This window comes from Mandrillus leucophaeus, unplaced genomic scaffold (genome assembly GCF_000951045.1).
Source record: "Mandrillus leucophaeus isolate KB7577 unplaced genomic scaffold, Mleu.le_1.0 Scaffold531, whole genome shotgun sequence".
NCBI classification, from domain to species: domain Eukaryota; kingdom Metazoa; phylum Chordata; class Mammalia; order Primates; family Cercopithecidae; genus Mandrillus; species Mandrillus leucophaeus.
Genome location: NW_012105709.1, coordinates 1,373,710 through 1,394,560, shown reverse-complemented (window position 1 = coordinate 1,394,560; position 20,851 = coordinate 1,373,710). Strand labels below are relative to the sequence as shown.

General features: G+C 35.8%; 1 protein-coding gene across 1 annotated transcript in view; it reads left to right on the top strand.

The window, feature by feature from the left end:
* Positions 1-20,851, top strand: part of PEX3 (peroxisomal biogenesis factor 3) — a 38,440-nt gene that overhangs the window by 16,736 nt on the left and 853 nt on the right. The window contains exons 4-11 of the mRNA XM_011997163.1: positions 585-628; positions 2,200-2,324; positions 2,618-2,684; positions 2,787-2,841; positions 3,396-3,564; positions 6,025-6,095; positions 10,899-11,021; positions 16,885-16,981. Of these exons, the coding sequence (XP_011852553.1) occupies positions 585-628; positions 2,200-2,324; positions 2,618-2,684; positions 2,787-2,841; positions 3,396-3,564; positions 6,025-6,095; positions 10,899-11,021; positions 16,885-16,981 (751 nt within the window). The remainder of the gene's footprint in view (positions 1-584; positions 629-2,199; positions 2,325-2,617; positions 2,685-2,786; positions 2,842-3,395; positions 3,565-6,024; positions 6,096-10,898; positions 11,022-16,884; positions 16,982-20,851) is intronic.

Genomic DNA, 20,851 nt, shown 5'->3' with positions numbered 1-20,851 from the left:
GCAGCAAGAATGGAACGAGATGAACCCAGAACAAGTTTTCATGTCAGAAACTGTGGATTCTGTAAAAGACTAATAAAAGATCATATAAATCAAAAGGATTCAGGAGCCAATGTGTGAATAGTCTTCCAGAAGTGAAAGATGGGCAATTTGAACATTGATAGAGATAATAACTGCAGTGGATTGATACACATGAAATATATGTGTAAATTCATGTGTTTATGATCGTAAAACAAAAAAATACTTCATATTTACCTTTGAAGGATTATAGGACCTACTTCATTATTTCTAAAACAGCAAATTAGAGAAAGAAAGAAACATTTCCTCTGCTTTTCCTATGTGATTTTGTAATATATCTATACATAGCACTCAAGGAGAAAAAGATTGTAAGAACATATACCAGTGAAAGTGGTTATTGATTACTGGAATTACATTTTTTTTTTTTTACTGTATTTCGTGGGTTTGCTTTTCTGCAGTTATGCTGTGTTGCTTTTAATTTTTTGAAATAAATATAGATCTATAAAATTCAGAGTTTTCTATTAGACTATCTAGATTATTATTTTTGTTTTTTTTATTTTGTCCTTTAGGCCTTCAAACAAGCTAGAAATATGGGAGGATCTGAAGATAATAAGTAAGCCGCATATTCTGTGTGACAGCACATCCTTAAAATATTTATAAAGGGAAATGTTTGCATTCTATTAGGATGACTCTCCTTTACCTGCCTTTTAGAATTGTTGTTAGTGTTAAATAATATAGTACAGATAAAGCAAGTAGATCAATGTCTGGACATAGAAAGCATTCAGTAAATGTTAGTGGTAGTGCTATTGTGATGATGATGGTGATGATGATGATGATGATGATGATGATGGTAGGTAAAATTGTCCTAGACTACATATGCCTTTATTAGGTACTGATATCTCTAATGTACTTTAAAGGAAGTTTTTATTCCAATCCAGATCATAGATTTACTTTGATATTTATTGTAAACTTTTGTTAGTGATAAAAAATTGAAACAAAAAGCTAAACCAGGGCCTACATATCTGCTTGTCTCAGAATTGTTATTCCTGTTTTCCCTTCCATTCAGCTAATCCTTGTCAGCAGAATGATGCTTAAGCCTTGCCTATTTGAAAACAAATTAAACCTCTCTAGTTGCCTATATTTCCTTTCAGCTTTTATACTTTTTTTTTTTTTTTTTTTTTTTTGAGACGGAGTCTTGCTCTATTGCCAGACTGAAGTGCAGTGGTACTATCTTGGCTCATTGCAATCTCTGCCTCCCAAGTTCAGGCAATTCTCCTGCCTCAGCCCCCCGAGTAGCTGGGACTACAGGTGTGCGCCACCATGCCCAGCTAATTTTTGCATTTTTAGTAGAGACGGGGTTTTACCATGTTGGCCAGGATGGTCTCAATCTCTTGACCTTGTGATCCGCCTGCCTCAGCCTCCCAAAGTGCTGGGATTACAGGCGTGAGCCACTGTTCCCGGCCTATTCTTTCTTATTATCCTTATGACCAAGATTTCTACATTCCCCTTCTTCTCTTCTTCACTGCCACTCATGCTTTGATGTACTACAGCCTGGCTTCCACCACTTGTGTCTCCACCCAAGCAGGTCTCTCAAGCGTCAGTAACAACTTCTGTGTTGCCAAATCTACTGGACATTTTCCTCTTGCTAGGACTCTCAGCAGCAGTCAACACCTTCACTCTCTCCTCTTTTGTGAACACCCGGTCCTAGGCTACTGGGAAGCCTGTCTTACCAAGCTTCCCCAGCCTTTCTGTACCTTCCTGTAGTCCTTAAACCCTTAAACAGGCTCATCCTCCTCGAGCTGCTATTGAAGGCTAGAGTTCTTCCACACTCAGCCCTCTTCTCTTACTTGAAAATAGCTCCACTGACAACTAAGAGTTCTGAAGCTGCAATTCTTTGTGCTTCCCAGACTTTTCCTTGTTTTCCTTTCTAAGCTAATAATATATACCTCTTTCACCTAATATATTTTATTGGTCATTGTTTCAATTAAGGAATCATACCTAATTTTTATTAAACAACTTGTAAGGAGAGACTGAAATATTTTGAATTGATATATTTTTATACTAGAAACAACTGTAAATATGTTTTTAAAAGTCATCTTATGAAAAAATAACCATAGGGATGGTTCATGATTTTACACATTTGTATTAATCACAGTACCAAATGGTTTTCTTTTCTCTATGAAGGTTTCACAAGAAGTATCGTGGCTGTATACAGTACTTGTATGCTGGTTGTTCTTTTGCGGGTCCAGTTAAACATAATTGGTGGATATATTTACCTGGATAATGCAGCAGTTGGCAAAAATGGCACTGTAAGTTTAATAGACTTAAACAGACATTGTCCTTTCCCTCAAGCGGTTCAAAGTTTAGCTTATTTATCCTGGTAACAATTTCTGTGAAATAAATATTTTTATATTTCATGTGATTATGAACTTTTAGTATTATGAATAATTTTTATACTTTGAAACTAGAATTTTTGGTATGTTAAAAAATATTATTTTTCCTATCACTTCAGATCTTGAAAAATCTCACCTACAGTTATATTGAAAACATTACTTACCAGTTTAAAACTTGGATAATTTAACTGTATTTCTATTTTGTACAGACAATTCTTGCTCCCCCAGATGTCCAACAGCAATATTTATCAAGTATTCAACACCTCCTTGGAGATGGTAAGATTCTTATTTGTGACTTTTATACAAATTTTAATTCATTTATTTGTATTTTTGAGGAATTTTTAAGCAAGGCTTTTAGGTTTGTTTTTTCTTTAATAGGCCTGACAGAATTGATCACTGTCATTAAACAAGCTGTGCAGAAGATTTTAGGAAGGTAAGGCATTTTTCTTTGACTTTTCTGACTTCCTGATTCTGATGAATGAAAGAAAATTAGAATTGTTCTAGTGAAGCCAGTGACTTGACAAATGGTGATTTGTGAAACTCTTTGTAATCTAATCAGATACCTTCCTGGGATATTGTGTTATGAGATCCATTTTCTTTGTCAGAATCAACCTTTTTATACAGAGGGGAAAGTTTTAATATTTCATTGTTAATTGACTGATTTCATACAAATCAGAAATATCTGGGTCATGAGATAAAAGACCTACTTTAAAATCTGCCTCTGAGGCTTTTTCCTCCCACTTATACTAGTAATATCTATAATTACAGTAGGAATTCTCTTATGAAATCCAGAGAAATACTTTTCTTGGCTCTGTAGTAATGGCCCTTAACTGGTGGCTGATTTCTTAATCCATTCTATTCCAGTCAGCAGGTACAGGTGTGAGCAGAAGAAACAAGATTTTAGATAGTAGCCTGTTAAGAAACGAGTGTATGTAGGATGTGTTGTATAGTTTCGATTTATCCCAATTCCCTTTTCTCTGTTTCTAGTGTTTCTCTTAAACATTCTTTGTCCCTTTTGGACTTGGAGCAAAAACTAAAAGAAATCAGAAATCTCGTTGAGCAGCATAAGTCTTCTTCTTGGATTAATAAAGATGGATCCAAATCTTTATTATGCCATTATATGATGCCAGATGAAGAAACTCCATTAGCAGTGCAGGTGCTTAATTCATAACCATTTAACCAAACCAGTTACTCTATACTTTTAAAATTTTACTCTCTCTTGAAATTTTGATTTCTGAGTCTCTTGAAAGGTAAGTGATTGAAAGGTATATATTTCAATAATTGAAGTAAAACCCCGTAGAAAATAAATAGCCATTATGAGCGATTTCTAGTTAGAAGCACTTAACAATTTTAGCTACTTAGTACATTTTTATTATCAGGTATGTGACAGTACATACTGTGATGTATGCTGGGGATGTAAAATGAGTAAGGCATGTTTATTACACCTGGGGAACTGAAGATACAAATTCAATTAGTGGGCTACAGCGTATTTTTGTATCAGATCAAGTAGCAGAACATAGAGCTGAAGGTCAGGGCAAGATTATAAAGAGCTTTGTATGCCAAGATAAGTAGTCTGAACTCCAATTTGTAGACAAAGAAAGGTAGATTTTAACCAGTCCAGTAACACAATCACCTTTGCTTTTTAAAAAAGTTAATGATGAAAGTACAAAAATGGACTGAGGAGGTTATAGTCATCCACTTGAGAAACAACAAGATCTAATCCAAAAATTATCAACCATAGTGTTGCTAAACACTGGTGTGTCCTAGATAGTTGTTATATAAGTTATTCATTGATTAAGAATACTAAAAATGCCAGATTGCAGGTTATATGGCTCATTTCCTAAATTACTAGTTTTTCATTTGTCTGCTGGTTTGCACCCATTCTTTGTAATTGGGAGAACAGCTCGCTCTTGACAACTGGAAAAGCCTTAGAACAGAGAGGCCCCCTATGCCATACCTCAGCGTAGAGGACCTGTTAGAACAGAATGCCTTGTTTACATTGCCTGCAGGAGTTCCCATTGCCTGCAGGATTTCCCATTCCCAGAGACCCCAAAGATGAACCTGTTTAGGTGCTGAGAGATCCTATATTCATGAGTAGGCCAAAAAAAAATGTTGCATCCCATTTAAGGAAACCCTGTAACTTGAAAGATAGAGACTAAACTGATCAAACAGAACAGATGGAACAGAATTAATGAAACAGGAGACAGCTTACAAAATAGAGTCTCAAGGAGATGCAATAAGAGTGTTAAAAAATCTTTTTAGGACTCTAAAGTAATTTACAGTTTTCAAAATTCAAAACAGGACCAAAAAGAAAACAATTCAAAAGAACAGATGAAGAGAGAAATAATGGACCAGATCTTACTGAACTGAATTAAAACCTGAAATTTAAGATTGAAAAGACACATAGAGTCTCAGAGGAGATTGATGTAAAAAAGACACACACACATATCCTGATAAAATCTCTTACTGATGAAAGAAAAAAACATAGGAGGTTGACGGGGAGGATCACTGAGTCCAGGAGTTTGGGACCAGCCCGGGCAACATTGCAAGATCCTGTCTCTAAAAATTAAAAATTTAGGCCGGGCGCGGTGGCTCAAGCCTGTAATCCCAGCACTTTGGGAGGCCGAGACGGGCGGATCACGAGGTCAGGAGATCAAGACCAACCCGGTGAAACCTCGTCTCTACTAAAAAAATACAAAAAACTAGCCGGGCGAGATGGCGGGCGCCTGTAGTCCCAGCTACTCGGGAGGCTGAGGCAGGAGAATGGCGTAAACCCAGGAGGCGGAGCTTGCAGTGAGCTGAGATCCGGCCACTGCACTCCAGCCTGGGCCACAGAGCCAGACTCCATCTCAAAAAAAAAAAAAAAAATTTAAAATTTAAAAATCAGCCAGATTGGCATAGTGGTGCACAGCTATAGTCCCAGCTACTCAGGAGGCTGAGGAGGGAGGAATTTTTAAGCTCAGGAGTTCGAGTCTGTGGTGTGCTTTGCCAGTGTGTCTCTTAAAAAAAAAAAAATGCTTTGGGAGGCCAAGGCAAGAGGATGGCTTGAGGCCAGGAGTTCGAGACCAGCCTGGGAAACATAACAAGACACTACCCCTACAAAAAATAAATGAAAAATTAGCATGGTGGCGTGTGCCTATAGCCTAACTGCTACTTAGGAAGCTGAGGCAGGAGGATCACTGGAGCCCAGGAGTTCAAGGTTACTTAAGCTATGATCATGCCACTGGACTCCAACCTGGATGACAGAGTGAGACCCTGTCTCAAAAAAATAATAATAATGAAATTCAATTTTAAAAAGAACAAACCCAGACCTCTGCAAACTCAAAACCTATTTCTTCTTTGTCTAACTATACTAGAAATCTATCCAAGAAGGGCCAGATAAACAAAGATCTTACTAAGTGTAATTTACTTTTACTCATGTCTTAAATTCTACTTATTTGCGCACATAAACCATTACAGGTTTTTTTGGGGGGGAAGGGAGATCTAACTTTTTTTATTGTTGATAGAACATAGACTTTTAGATTTCCTGAACTCTTTATTTTATGAATGTGATTAGTTTCATCATAACGCCATGCTCATGTTTGAAAACCTGAAGTGTGACATTTTAATTCTATAGGCCTGTGGACTTTCTCCTCGAGACATTACCACTATTAAACTTCTCAATGAAACTAGAGACATGTTGGAAAGGTATGTATACTTCATGTAACAGGAAAAATATGTGTGTAAGTTGAATGTACTTGAGATCATTTTTTAGTTTTTCTTAAACAATATAGTCAGTATAATATGATATTAAAATTAAATTTTTGACTCTGTTTCCCAGCCTTTAGATAGGATTTCCTACTCAAACTGGAGGGAAGCAGGGATTTCTTAGGGTAACTCAGCTACTAACTCTACTATCTGAATTTATCGAGTTCCAGTCTTTTGTTTTTCTACAGTAGGAATGTCCACTTTTTTCTTATTCAGATTTCCACCACATCATTTCATGAAGCTCTGGAGAAGGTCATCGGTGATCTTTTGCCATATCATTGTATAAATGAATGAATTACAATGCATCTGTAATGTTCATCTTACTTGACCTTTCTCTGATACTTGACACTGCCTTTCTTGAAATTCTTTGCTCACATGACTTTCATGACAGTATAATCTGTATTTTTCTCCTACCTCTCAGATCATTTCTTAGATTCTTCTATCTCTGTCTTTCCTTTAAATATCAGTGTTTCCAACCTGGTGCAGTGACTCATGCCTGTAATCCCAGCACTTTGGGTGGCCAAGGTGGGTAGATTGCTTGGGCCTGGGAGTTCAAGACCAGCCTGGGTAACGTGGCGGAAACCCCATCTTAGACAAAAGAAAAAAAAATTAGCCAGGCACGGTGGTGCACACGTGTGGTTCCAGTTAACTCGGGAGGCTGAGGTAGAAGGATCACCTGAGCTCTGGCAGATTGAGGCTATGGTGAGCCGTAATTGTGCCACTGTACTCCAGCCTGGGCAACAGAGTAAGATCCTGTCTCAAACAAACAAAACAAAAAAGCCATCAGTGTTTCCCAGGTATTTGTTCTTACTTCATTGGCAACTGCTTCCCAGGCAATGATTTATACTCCCATTACTTTACTATGCTAGCAGTTATAGGCAAATGTATTGCCCTAGTCCTCCACCCTCAGGAGCTTGTTTGGATTGAAATTTCTACATTTCATAGATAGAAATAATTTGTTCATTCAGTTAATTCATTTATTTCATTGAATTATTCATTAACTATGTATTGGCTGTCTGTGGTATATTAGGTACTATTCTAAATGCTAGGTCTTCATCCCTATTGGAATTTGTATGTTAGTGGGAGAGAAAAATAATAAACTAATAAATCTGATATAATGTCAAGTATGTATAACTTTGTTGATGAAACACAAAGTGGATTAAGGGGTTAGAGAGTGACCAGGGATGCTGTTTGTATTAGGTTGATCAGAAAAGGCCTTTTTGAGGAGATGCCATTTGAGCAGAGACCTGAATATATACTGTGGAAGTTAACCTTATAACCCAGAAGAATACAGTTCAAGGCAGAAGAACAGTTGCAGTGATCCTAATGCTTGGCCTGTTCAAGGAATAGCAAGGAGGCCATTGTTGGCTGGAGCACAGTGAATGAGAAAAGCAATAGGGAAGGGAGATTGGAGACATAGATGGAAACTCCAGAGTATGTTGAACCTTGTAATCCATGATAAGAAATGTTTTTTGTTCTTGATGTATGGGAAGCCATTGGAGAATTTTAAGCAGGGCAATGACATCATCTGTGTTTATAAAAGACCTCATTTCTCTATGGTAAGTTGACTATAAAGAGATAAGAATAGAAGGAGGGAGCCAGTTTCAAGAGTTGAAGGATTCTAATCAAGAAACAGTTGTAGTTTGGACTGGATGGTAGCAGTGGTGGCAATAACAAGAGGCTAAATAATAGATTTATTTTTTAGATTGAACCACTAGTACTTGCGGAATTATTTGGTGTGGGTTATGAAAGAGGAGGCAAGGATGACTCCTAGGTATTGGGGCTGAGCATTTGAGGAAATAGGAGTTGCTATTTACATTTTGGCAGTGTTAAGCATATCCAAGTAGTTATATGCCTGTTGGCAATTGAATATGCAAGTCTGGAATTCAAGAGTTAGTTTACAAATACAACATTGGGAGTTGCTGAGACCAGCTTGGTCCGGGAGACCCTAACCCAGTGGTGCTAGAGGAATTAAAGACACACACACACAGAAATATAGAGGTGCCTAAAGTGGGAAATCAGGGATCTCACAGCCTTCAGAGCTGAGAGCCCTGAACAGAGATTTACCCACATACTTATGAAGAGCAAACCAGTCATTAGCATTGTTTCTATGGATATTAAATTAACTAAAAGATCCCTTATGGGAAAGGAAGGGATGGGCCGAATTAAAGGAATAGGTTGGGCTAGTTAACTGCAGCAGGAACACGCCCTTAAGGCACAGATCGGTCATGCTGTTGTTTGTGGCTTAAGAATGCCTTTAAGCGGTTTTCCGCCCTGGGCGGGCCAGGTGTTCCTTGCCCTCATTCCCATAAACCCACAACCTCCCAGCGCAGGTGTTAGGGCCGTTATGAACATGTTACAGTGCTGCAGAGATTTTGTTTATGGCCAGTCTTGGGGCCAGTTTATGGCCAGATTTTGCGGCCCGCACCCCCCCCCCCCGCCCCCCCCGCGGCTTGCTCCCAGCCGGGAGTAATCACTTTGCATGTGGTATTTAAAGTAATGGGGATAGGAACAGATAGAGACTAGAAGACAATTGAGTCATAGAGCACTCCAACATTTAGAGTTTGGGATCCGGGGAAGAGCCAGCAAAGGAGACTGAGCAGGAGCTGCCAGCGAAAGAAAAGAAACACCTAAATAATGAGGTATTTTGGAAGACAATTGAAGAAATGTTTTAAGGAGACTGTGATTAATTGGGTCTAATGCTCCTGAAAGGCCAAAGGAGATAAAGACAGAGAAATAACATTAGATGGAGTTGTTGAGTGATCTTGTTGAGAAGTTTCAGAGGAGCAGTGGTGAAGATAAGCTAATTCAAAAGAATTAGAGTTTAGCAGAGACCAAGCACAGACAACTGTTTCAACATTTTGCTTTGAGAGATTCCGAGAAATAGTACAGCATTTAAGGGGAATATGGGAGCCAGGAGATTTTGACTTTAACATTTTTTTATATACACCTTTCTACTAAACTCCATGAGTTGACTAATTTTTGTCTGTCTAGTTCACCAATGTATGTTCAGCTCTTAGAACAGTGCCTTGCATGTAGTAGATGCTCAGTAAGTATTTACTGAATTGATAGGAGAGGGAGAAATTGATGTAGGAAAGCAGGATAATTTTAAGAACAAAGAACTTCGAATAGGAGAAAGGAATGAGATTCAATACACAGTAAAATAGTTTAGGAGTCAGGTAGGGACGACAGGATAGGTCAGATGCATGTAAGTGGGTAGATGGGTGGGACAAGTATCTAGAAGTTCTCTTTGCTTCTATTTTTATGTGTGTGAAATGGGAAGCAAGCTTACCTATTTCTCATTTCTTTCACTGGCCTAAATGAATTCAATTCAATAAGAAGAATAAAAATTAACATTTTTGAGTGCTTATGCAGCAAAGCACTGTTCTATACTGCTTTACCTATCTTAACTCACTTAAACCTTACAGTAACCCTAGGAGGTAGATACTATGATGATCTTTTCTTCAGTTTCCATTTCTTCAGCTTCCATCCCCTTAATCATTTTTCTTCTTGGAACCTTACCATATTACCTTTAAAAGAACAAAGTTCAGCCCAAATTACCATGCAACCCAGCAATTCCACTCCTAGGTATCCACCCAAAAGAATGAAAACATCTCTAGACAAAAACTTGTTAAGAAATTTCGTAACACCATTACTCACAATAGCCAAAAAGTAGAAACAATCCGTATTTCTATTAACTAACGAAAGTATAAAATGTGATGTATTCATACAGTGGAGTCCTATGTGGCAAAAAAGGGGAACAAGCCATTGATACGTGCTGCAGTATAGAAGAACCTTCAAAACATTATGCTAAGTGAAAGAAGCCAGACGCGAAAGACCACATGTGTATGACTGTTTCTATGAAATGTCCAGAAAACTGTATAGACCAAAAGTAGATTAATAGTTACCTGGAGTTAAGAGTGAGATGAGGATTGGCTGGAAATGGGCCTAATGGGTGACAAAAATGTTCGAAAATTGAATTGTAGCGATAGTTGCACAATTATGCACATTTACTAAAAATCATTGTCTTGTGCATTTAAAATGGGTAAATTTTATGCCCTCTAAGTCCTACTTCAATGAAGCCGTTAAAATGCTTTTAAAAAGAGAGACGACTAAGGAAAAAAGATAGAAAGATACACCCATACACATGCACACTCTAGTCAAGAAACTTGAACATAACTAGGTATTTTCTAGCTTTCGTAGCGTCTTTATATATTATTCTTTATATTAAAGAGTTTTGTGAGGAACTAAGAGCATATAATTAAGGTCAAAAAGCCCTGGTCTCATATTCAAGCTCCCCAATTTACTTATCACATGCCTTTAGTCAAGTTTCTTCTTCCTTCAAGTATCAGTTCCTCATCTGTACACGATAATAATATTTTCTGTCTCACTGAAATATCATGGTAGAGGATGTAAAGCCAACCAATCTATGACTATAAGGAAATTTAAGAGTTTCCTCAAAATTAGTAGTACTAGTATTGATATTTTAAAAAAAAATTCATTGTACAAAGTGCTGACTAGTATAAAAAAATCGGAAGTGGATGAATATTCTCCTTATGTTGTGCTAAATAAGCTCATTTTTAAATACTTACTTTTTAAAGGTTGACTCCTTGATATATTTTTACAGTATTAGATTATGACTAAAAACGTTGGTGGCTTTCAAAGGTAACCACATTATTATTGAATTTGTTTTCTTCTTCCATTCAGAATCTAAAAAGTAACTTGTACTTCTATTTTGTATAGCCCAGATTTTAGTACAGTTTTGAATACCTGTTTAAACCGAGGTTTTAGTAGACTTCTAGACAATATGGCTGAGTTCTTTCGACCTACTGAACAGGACCTGCAACATGGTAACTCTATGAATAGGTAAGATGACGTATAAAAATGTTATACTAATGAATGCTCTAAAAAAAGGGTGCTTTGCCTTTTTATTCCAGATAACAACAAACCTAGTAAATTCGAGTGCCTCATTTTTTAACAAATTAAACTCTGTTAAACCAACAACTTCTTCACTAGCAGAAGCTCCTTCTTGGTTTCAGTATTAAAACTTGCAGTCTTCCAAAAACTTTGCCACTATATCGAAGTACTTAAGTTGTGAAATTACCTTTCTATAAGTTGAATTCCAATTATTGTTTTTTTTTTAACACTTTAGAATACAAAACTCACAATGTATTTTAATTTTAATGCATTCTCTAATGTTATTCCATTACTGCAGGCCATTTTGGTCTGCAAAATTCAATACTTTGGTCCTTATGATAACCGGGCATTGTTGGTGTAGATTCTCATTTGATGAATTAGCTCCTATAGTTCTACAAATACTTAAATATATTCATTCCAGTCCTTATTATAGAATTAGGAACATTTAGTTAGTGCAATTGTTAGTGATTTTAATCATAACTATTACTAAATCATGGACTTCTGTATGCCAGAAGGTATCTTACGGTTTTTTTAATCTTTATTATCCCAACACAAGTATCTTTGGTCTCATATTAGAATTTACACTCTTTAAGGATTTCTATTTTGCCGTTTTTTATATCAAAACTCAGGATATAACGGGTACTAAATTAATGTTGACTGACTGTAAACTCATTCATTAAAATTTGAGACACATTCTTTGAAGTAGCTTTAAATTTTTTTTGTTAATTGGGGACACAGTAATTGATAGGCAATATGTATGTGCGATATCCAATTTAATTCTTAAATGCATAGGGCCAGAAGTTATTTACCCGATTCTCTGAGACCCTTCTTTATTGTACAGAAAAGGTTAATTTGACATTGACATTAAGCATTTGGAATGCTTACAGACATAAAGTTTGTTTTCTGAAGTAATTTAAATATCAATCTAAAGTCTTAAAAAAAAATGTTTAAGTTATACAAAAATAAATTTCAGCTCAAGACCAATCCTATATACTGTATAAATCAAGGTGCTCAATTAATAAAATTTCACTATAACCTGTATATAGCAAGATATTTGTTATTTCGCAAGTGGTGATACGTAATTATAATAGTTATTTTAACATAAGCACATATGTGATTTTGTACACTGAAGAATTGTAAAAATTATACTACAGCCACATCAGCCATGATGGTGTTTGTTTTCTGAGCTATAGAATTCATTATCTACACTTTCATATACAACCTACATGTGCTACCTTGAATTGGAGTTTTATTCCTCAATTACATTTTAAGCCTCCTCTCAAAAGTCAAAGACTATCTTGTGCCATTTCATATCTCTTTACTCATACAAGGCACTCAGTATATATTTTCTATATAAGTTTTTCTGTTTCATTTCAATAATCAACTTCATGCTCCATGATTGAACGCTAGAAACATTTCCATCAAGCCTATTGCCATCATTGTTTAATATGTTGTGAAAGTCTAGCCATCATAGTAAGTAAAGAAAAAACAAATGGCTAAGGCCTGTAATCCCAGCACCTTGGGAGGCTAAGACGGGCAGATTACACTAGCCCAGGAGTTCAAGACCTGCCTGGGAAACATAGGGAGAGACCCTATCTCTACAAAAACTATAAAAATTAGCTGGGCACGTGGCACATGCCTGTGGTCCCAGCTAATTGGAAGGCTGAAGTGGGAGAATCACCTGAGCCCGGGAAGTCAAGGCTGCAATGAGTCGTGATGGTGCTGCTGCACTGTAGCCTGGACAAAGGAGTGAGAACCCCCCGCCAAAAAAAAAGACAGAAGTAAGGTTTTTAACTATTGGCAAAGACACAAAGTACATTATTTATGTGTATTATGATTAATAAGCCAGACCTCTGAAGAGAATCAACTGAAAAATGAAGTAAACTAATAAAGGCTTTGATTTTTTTATATATATGTATATAAAAATATGCAACATATATGTATTATATGTATTACATATGCATATAATATAATGTGTAATGGATATTTAAAAGTCAAAAGTGTAATATACCAGAGGTATATTACAATAATAATGGCAGCTAATACTTTTTCCATGTGCTAGTTTGATGATAGGTATTTTTTGGAATATATCTCATTGAATTCTTACAATAATCCTAGGAAATACGTGCTAGTATTCTTCATTTTCCAGGTGAGGAGACTAAGACACAGAAAAATTAAATTACTTCAGGTCAAGTGGTAAAGCCAGGTGTTCAATAATGTCTATCTGAGATAGATTTTTAGATTTTTAATTTTAATTATTCTCCAACACTATGATTAATTAAGGTTTAAGAATGTAAGGAGAGTTAAAACTAGAAAAGCTGTTTTGGTAATCCATAACATTAATAATTTAATAAGATAAAAAACATTATCTTCAGTGTTGCTGAAAAGACATTCAATAAAACAACATTTATTATGAATAAAACCTCTTACTAGAAATAAAAAATACATTTTTATGTAATAAAATAATATTTGAGTCAGGTGTGATAGCTCACATCTGTAATCCCGATGCTTTTGGAGGCCAAGGCAGGAAGATTGCTTGAGGCTAGGAGTTCAAGATCAGCCTGTGGAACGTAGCAAGATGCCCTCTCTACAAAAATTTTAAAAACCATCAAGAGGATTGCTTGAGCCCCGGAGTTCAAGGCCACAGTGAGCTATGATCATGCCACTGTACTCCAGTCTGAGTGACAGAACAAGACCCTGTCTCTTAAAAGTAAAAAATAAAAAAGAGTATTTGAAATCAAAAGCTAATATACTTAACAGTAAAACTAGAATGATTTCCATTAAGTTCAAAAACAGTATAAAGATGGTCACTATTGACAGATTATTCAGCGTCATTCTATTATTCTATCTAATGGAGTAAGGCTAGGAGAAGACCAATGTTGAGATCCAATTAAGGAAAGCAACTGATTTTTTTCTATACTTACATCTTGAAAATAGGTAACTTTTACTGTTGGATAGTGAAAAAAGAAGGAAAATAGACAATTTACTGAGTGTTCTTAACATTTTAATAAACTGTTAGTTGACTGTTGGTTTTCTAAGTTAAACTCATGCTATCTTTAAAAATGATATCAACTTTGAAAAGGGAGAAGAAAATGCTATTGTTACATGAAGGTGACAGACTTTATACTTAGAAACCCAAGAGAATCAACTAAAAAGTGTAAAATTAGCCTTCCAAAATTAACCTATAATCAAAATATTATCAAAATTCTATTGGAGATTAGAGGATGGTTGATTTTTTTCATCTTAAACCTGACAAATGATAATAAAGGTAATCTGGAGGAATAATGGAGTGAGAATGTTTAAACAATTACTGGAAAAGAAGAGCAATGAATATGCTTTTCCTGTATAATATATAATATCAGGTATAATTATTAATGTTACTCATAAAATAATAGGTAAGTCAGTGAAATAGAATATAAAATCCAGAAGTAGCCCTAAAATATGTAGGATGTTAGTAATGATTGTGGGCAAAATGTACGTTAGTAAGACAAATAACAATTAGTCATTTTACAATGACTAATAAAATTCAGGAGGTTTAAACCTTTAAATATACTAAGTAAAATCAAATGAACGGATCGAAAACAGGTGAATCTTTATGTGACCTCAAGACAGAGAAGTTATTTCTAAGAATGAAAGTAAGGAACTTTATATAAAATAAGGATAGGTTTGACTGTGTAATTTTTAAAACTTATAGCTCAAACAAGCTTTTATAAGCTTTTCATCAATATTAAATGCAAATTATATATAGGAGGAAATGTTTGCTCTGTGTGTGTGTGTATATATGTATATAATACATGAGTGTAATGACGTTATATGCAGAACTTTTACACATCAATTAAGGGAGCAAACACCTAAGGAAAGACAAATTTTCTTTCGTAGAAAATGTGCATCAATGGCACAGATAATTCACAAAAGAGCAGATGGAAATGGCCAATTTGTTAATCTAAGATTTATTGAACACATGCTATGAATCAGGCGCTGTATTAGGTTTGTGTTCCCATGGATCTTGCAGTCTAGTTGGGGAAATAGTAAATATAATCGTATAAACTATGAGAAGTGTTATAAAGGAGAAGAACACTGAACATATAATAGAAAAATTTAAACAGAAGTGGACAGTCAAGCAGTTTTCCTGAGGAAATAATTTGAACTGAGAACTAAGATTGGAAGCGATTAAATATGACCCTAGACAGCAGTGGGGCAGTTGACATTCTGGGCAGAAGCCACACGCAAAGATTTTGAAGCCACCTAAGTACGTTTTAAGACCTGTAAAGAGGCTGGGGTGGTAGCTGAACACTTCTAGAACTAGAAGAAGAGTGGTGTCAGACAAAGCTGAAAAACGCAGCACATACAGACATGGCTGTCATCTGAGAACACTGGAAGGCCGCTGGAGAGTTTTGAGCAGGAAAGTGATGTAATGGAATTTACATTGTATGATTTCTTTGACTGCTTTGTGGAGAAGGAATTGGGGAAACAGGGATTGGGGCAAGACACAGCAGTGGATGAATGAAGACTTATTTATCAATTCAACAAGTATGTATTGGATGTCCGCTGTACACAAGACCCTTTACTATGTGCTGGGACAATACTGTGCATAAGATAGACATGGTATGTAACCTCATGGAGCTTCCATGATAGTGAGGGAGAGACAGAGCAATCAAGTAATCAAAATCATGATAGATTTTGAGAAATGCTACAAAGGTACCATGAAAAAAATAATGCCTGCTTCCCTCAGGAATACATAAATCTTCCCACATCCATTATTCTTTTTTAAGCATTGCCTCAAATCTCAGCATAGCACACTGGTTGTACACCCTAGCTTCGGCACTTGCATGATATTTAACAGGAAATTTCTAGTGCAGCCCTAGATTGAAATGTATGAGATGTCATATTTAATAAGACTAAATATACAAGCCCAACACAAAAATGAGTCCTGTTGTTTAAGTCATTATATCACATACATACAGTGATACATACGTGTATTCATTTATGCATCCAACAAATGTTGTGCTCTAACAAGTTAAAAAGTTGTTGCTGTAGTCCAGGCAAGAGATAATTGCTCAGCTTGGAATCTGTTTGGCAATGGGAAGAATTCTTGGCACTTCTTTATTTGGATATAGGCAAGAGAAAGAAGTGCCAGGGATAATGCCCATATTTTCTGCTTCTAGAGCTTGATAGATAATGGTGTGGTTCACTGGAGTAGGGGGGGAAATACCCAACATTGTTAGTAATTAAGAGAAATGCATATTTAACCTGTAAGATACCATTTTCACCTATCAGATGTAGAAAGATTAAAGAAAATGATAATGTTGGATGTTGAAAGAAGACATAATGGAGCAGATACAGTCATACCCTTTGACCCAGTGATTTCATGTTTATACAAAAAGTTATTTAGATTAAGAAAATTTAGGCAAAAACTGAAATACCCAACTCTAGGGAGCTCATGATATAAATTGTCACAGCTAGAGGACAGATTACTGTATAGTCATTAAAAAACAATCAGACAAACACTTTAGAACTTTTAATAAGATGGAAAATACTCATAACAATAAAACTGCAAAAACAGTATGCTTAGGAGGTTAGAGGTTTTTGGTAGACACAACAAAACAAAGACATGTAGAAAAAAAGCCAGAAGACATTGGTCATGATGTCAATTAGAGTTGTTATTTCTAAGCGATAGAATTGTGGGGGTTTTTTCCTTTTTAATAGATTTCCAAAAATATTCTTCAATGGCTATGTATTACTTTTATAATTAAGATGTTAAAGTCCTATGAGGTCATTTCAGAAAATAATCATTACTGTGATGATTTTTCAGTCTTTCCAGTGTCAGCCTGCCTTTAGCTAAGATAATTCCAATAGTAAACGGACAGATCCATTCAGTTTGCAGTGAAACACCTAGTCATTTTGTTCAGGTAAGGAGAAAGCTTGGGAGTGTTATTAAAAGCAAATTGTATTCATGGGTGGTGGTCATGTGTGTCTAAGATAAACTTACATTCTCTGCTGAGATGTTTTTTCAAAAAAACACAGAACTTGGAACTACATGTAGAGTGTGGTAGAGTGTCCCATGAGAGTAATAATGGATTATAGCAAATGTGTAAGTTTGGAGTATCTTTCTCCGTGTTGTAGTCCAACACTGTGGGACTACATTTTAGACCAGGTATATTATAGTGGTCAGTTGAATTTATATAGCATGAATGTTTTGCATTAAGTTGTGCTAATAAGAAGATTGAGCCTTGAGGCAGATCAAGGATCCCATTCTACACATTTTGAGGAAAACTAAAAAAATTTTTGGAGAAGTAAGTCATTTTAGTGATTAATAAAATGTAACTGTTAATAGTGCATCAATAATATGCTCACTAAAAGTTCCATAAACAGTGGGTCATTTAAATGTTTTATCAGACTACCTATAAGTCCGTCTTCTTTCTTCATTTCCATTTGGAATGCATTGAGTAATTCACTAATTCATTGAGTCAGACAGATATCATAAACAAAATAACTGAATTTCTGAGTCATGTGCAAACTTGAAAACTGTGTTATAAGTTAAAAAAACTGTTTGCAATACCAATTGCAAACTGCTTCAATAATGTACAATGAGAAGAGACCCTATGGCCTAAGAATAAAGCTGACGTCTTCTTAGTGTAACTTGTTTCAGATAGTTTAGTGTATCCTCTCTGTAGACTTTTTACTCTTGATAATGTGGAGAGCACTGAGACTAAGAGTTTGTTTCCTCCTTTCACTGTGGTGTCATCAGCCTGTCCTTCACACGCACTGTTCTCTTTCTCACCCATAAGAGCTGGGCACTCATATTGCAGAAGAAATAGTGAATAAGACTGATCTCATTTTACTGAATTTTAAGCTTCACATCTATATCAATGTGAGAAAAAGGTCATAACTTGGGGCATTTAAACTTTACCTTTACCTTTGTCCTCTTCTGGAGAAGTCCCTGACTTGGCCAGTAGGCTGTTCATTTTGACAGATAAGTGGAAATGACAGCCAAGCACAAAGCATCATCAACCTTAATGCTTAAATTTTATGCAGTACACTTTAATTAAAATCGATATAATTGATAATAAAAACAAATGTTTCAGTACAGTAAAAACACCATTGATACTAATGTTTAGTAAAGTTTTTTAGTGTAACTGGATGTATATTAAATGTATATACTAGACCATTGATTGACAAGGCTATAACAATTATAGTTTAATTTTTTAGACTATAATTTATGAGTTAAAATACCAAGTGGTCTTCTTAACGTGTGCTCTACTATTTCCACTTATCTTTTTGTAAAGCCTTTCTTTGCCTTGATTAGAATATTAATTTACATAAAATTAATCCTTTCAAATTACTGCTATTACTTCAACTACAATGGTGTGTAGGAGAGCCTATTGTGGGAATGCTGTAGAACAGGGGTTGGCACACTGTACAGGGCCAGATAGTACATACTTTATGCAACATACATTCTCTACAGAAACTATTCATATCTGCTGTAGCAGTGTGAAAGCAGTCAGAAACATACATGAACAAAAGAGTGTGGCTGTTTCAACACAACTTTATATACAAAAACAGGCAGCAGTGGATTTGGCCCACAGGCTGTACTTTGCTGACCCCTGTGGTAGAAGATACTAGGATGGTAGTTCGTAAAGGTAGGGAATGGGAGAATCAGAAAACAATCGAGAAAGGTGTTTTTTCAAATTATTTTCAAATAGCTTTCAAATAACATAAGCAGGAGATAAATTATTTCAGATTGCTTTCAGATTAACATGAGGAAAGAGCTTTTATAATGTGAACCAACCCTGTGATACATAATTTTTATCTCAGACTACTGAAAACATCCTGGAAGCTGCATCAGGATACAGTATTTGAACAGATTGAAGTCTTTATTATAAAGCTGATATAAACTAACTATGACCTATGAGCCAAATCCAGCCAAGCACCAGCTTTTGTAAGTTTTGTTGGGTGACAGCATGCCCATTGGTTTATGTGTTGTTTATGGCTGCTTTTGCACTACAATGGTAGTGTTTCTGAGACTTGTCCATACACCTCACATACAATGTACCCAGATATACCACAGTCCTCCAGTGTTTAAATCATTTTTAGTGTATAAATTAAAACCTCGATAAGATCCTTAAGATTAGAGTTTTTTCGGCCGGGCGCGGTGGCTCACGCCTGTAATCCCAGCACTTTGGGAGGCAGAGGCGGGTGGATCACGAGGTCAGGAGATCGAGCCCATCCTGGCTAACACAGTGAAACACCGTCTCTACTAAAAATACAAAAAACTAGCCGGGCTGGTGGCGGCGCCTGTAGTCCCAGCTACTCGGGAGGCTGAGGCAGGAGAATGGCGGGAACCCGGGAGGCAGAGCTTGCAGTGAGCCAAGATCGCGCCACTGCACTCCAGCCTGGGCAGCAGAGCGAGACTCCGTCTCAAAAAAAAAAAAAAAATTAGAGCTTTTTCATAACTCTAAACCAAAGCAGTTTTATTATCAAGTATAATCTAAATTATGAAAAATAAGTAGATTGTTCTATAATATGGCTGATGGCTACTGTTAATAATTTGTTGTGCCAAAGTGAATGTGGACCTGTCTGCTGCTGTTCATGCTGTTGAGCATTCAGCCTGCATTTTCTAAAGCTGACTTGCTATTATTATTATTATTTTTTTTAATCTACTGTAACTATTCTGAAAGCTTCATTTGTATCATGTGTTTTACATGATTTGGCCTTCATTTGAAAGATTTTCTGCCTCTGTTCTTTTCTCATTAGCACAAGACAGTTAAAGTAATGTTACTTAAAGCCAATAAGAGCGTAAATATAAACATGCCCTAAAATCAGGAACAACAGTAGGTTATATGTTTTATCTTCTCAATAATCAAGAGCGTGCTTGAGTTTTCTTTACATTTTCACAGAAATCAAAACACAAAATTTCCCCTCAAATTCTTGGGCCCCTGAAAGCATGTCTGTAAATTCTGGTTTGAGAAACATTGATCTAAACCTGTTTCATTGAACACCTAGACTGAATACTTGAAACTAAATAACATCAAATTCTCTGACGAGATAATTTAACCATGAATTGATTGAGATTAGGACATGTCTAAACCTCACTTGGATTTTCTGATACTTAAGAAACAGAGATCAGTAGGGCCAGGTTTCCTTCACATTTCAGAGGCTCTCAACCTTTTCTGTCATGGACCCTTTCACAGGCTGGTGAAGTCTATGGACCCCTTCTCAGAACAATATGTATAAGTGCATACAGTAAAATACATAATTAAAGGAAACCAATTATATCTAGTTTTCAAAATTTCTTTTAAAATTAAGTTTATGATATAGCAGTATTGCTTCTTTATTCATGCATTAAATACGAAGATATAATGAGAGTTCTGATAACTTCCACAACTGTCATATGACATGAAACTGCCTGTGATTTCTATTGAAGACAAAGTCATACAACCTGCTAATATCATCACAGTTTGTTGCCTACATTCATAATTGAAAGAGATACCAGATTTTGGTTAGAAGTTAATAAAAATGAAGATGTAGTTTTTTCTTATCTTTACATTCGCAAATCCCGTGGGGTGTTAAGAACCCTTACACTATAGTGTATGTGTGGTTCATGTATGTGTGTATATGTAAAATATGCACTTGCTACCTATATTCATACCGTATGTTAGATCTTCTAGAAAGTAATATGCCCTTAACCATGTTATGTCAGCTTCCAGCAAAAGTACCTTTACTCCTATAGTTATTTATTCAACAGATACTTATCTAGCACTTGACATACACAAAAATTC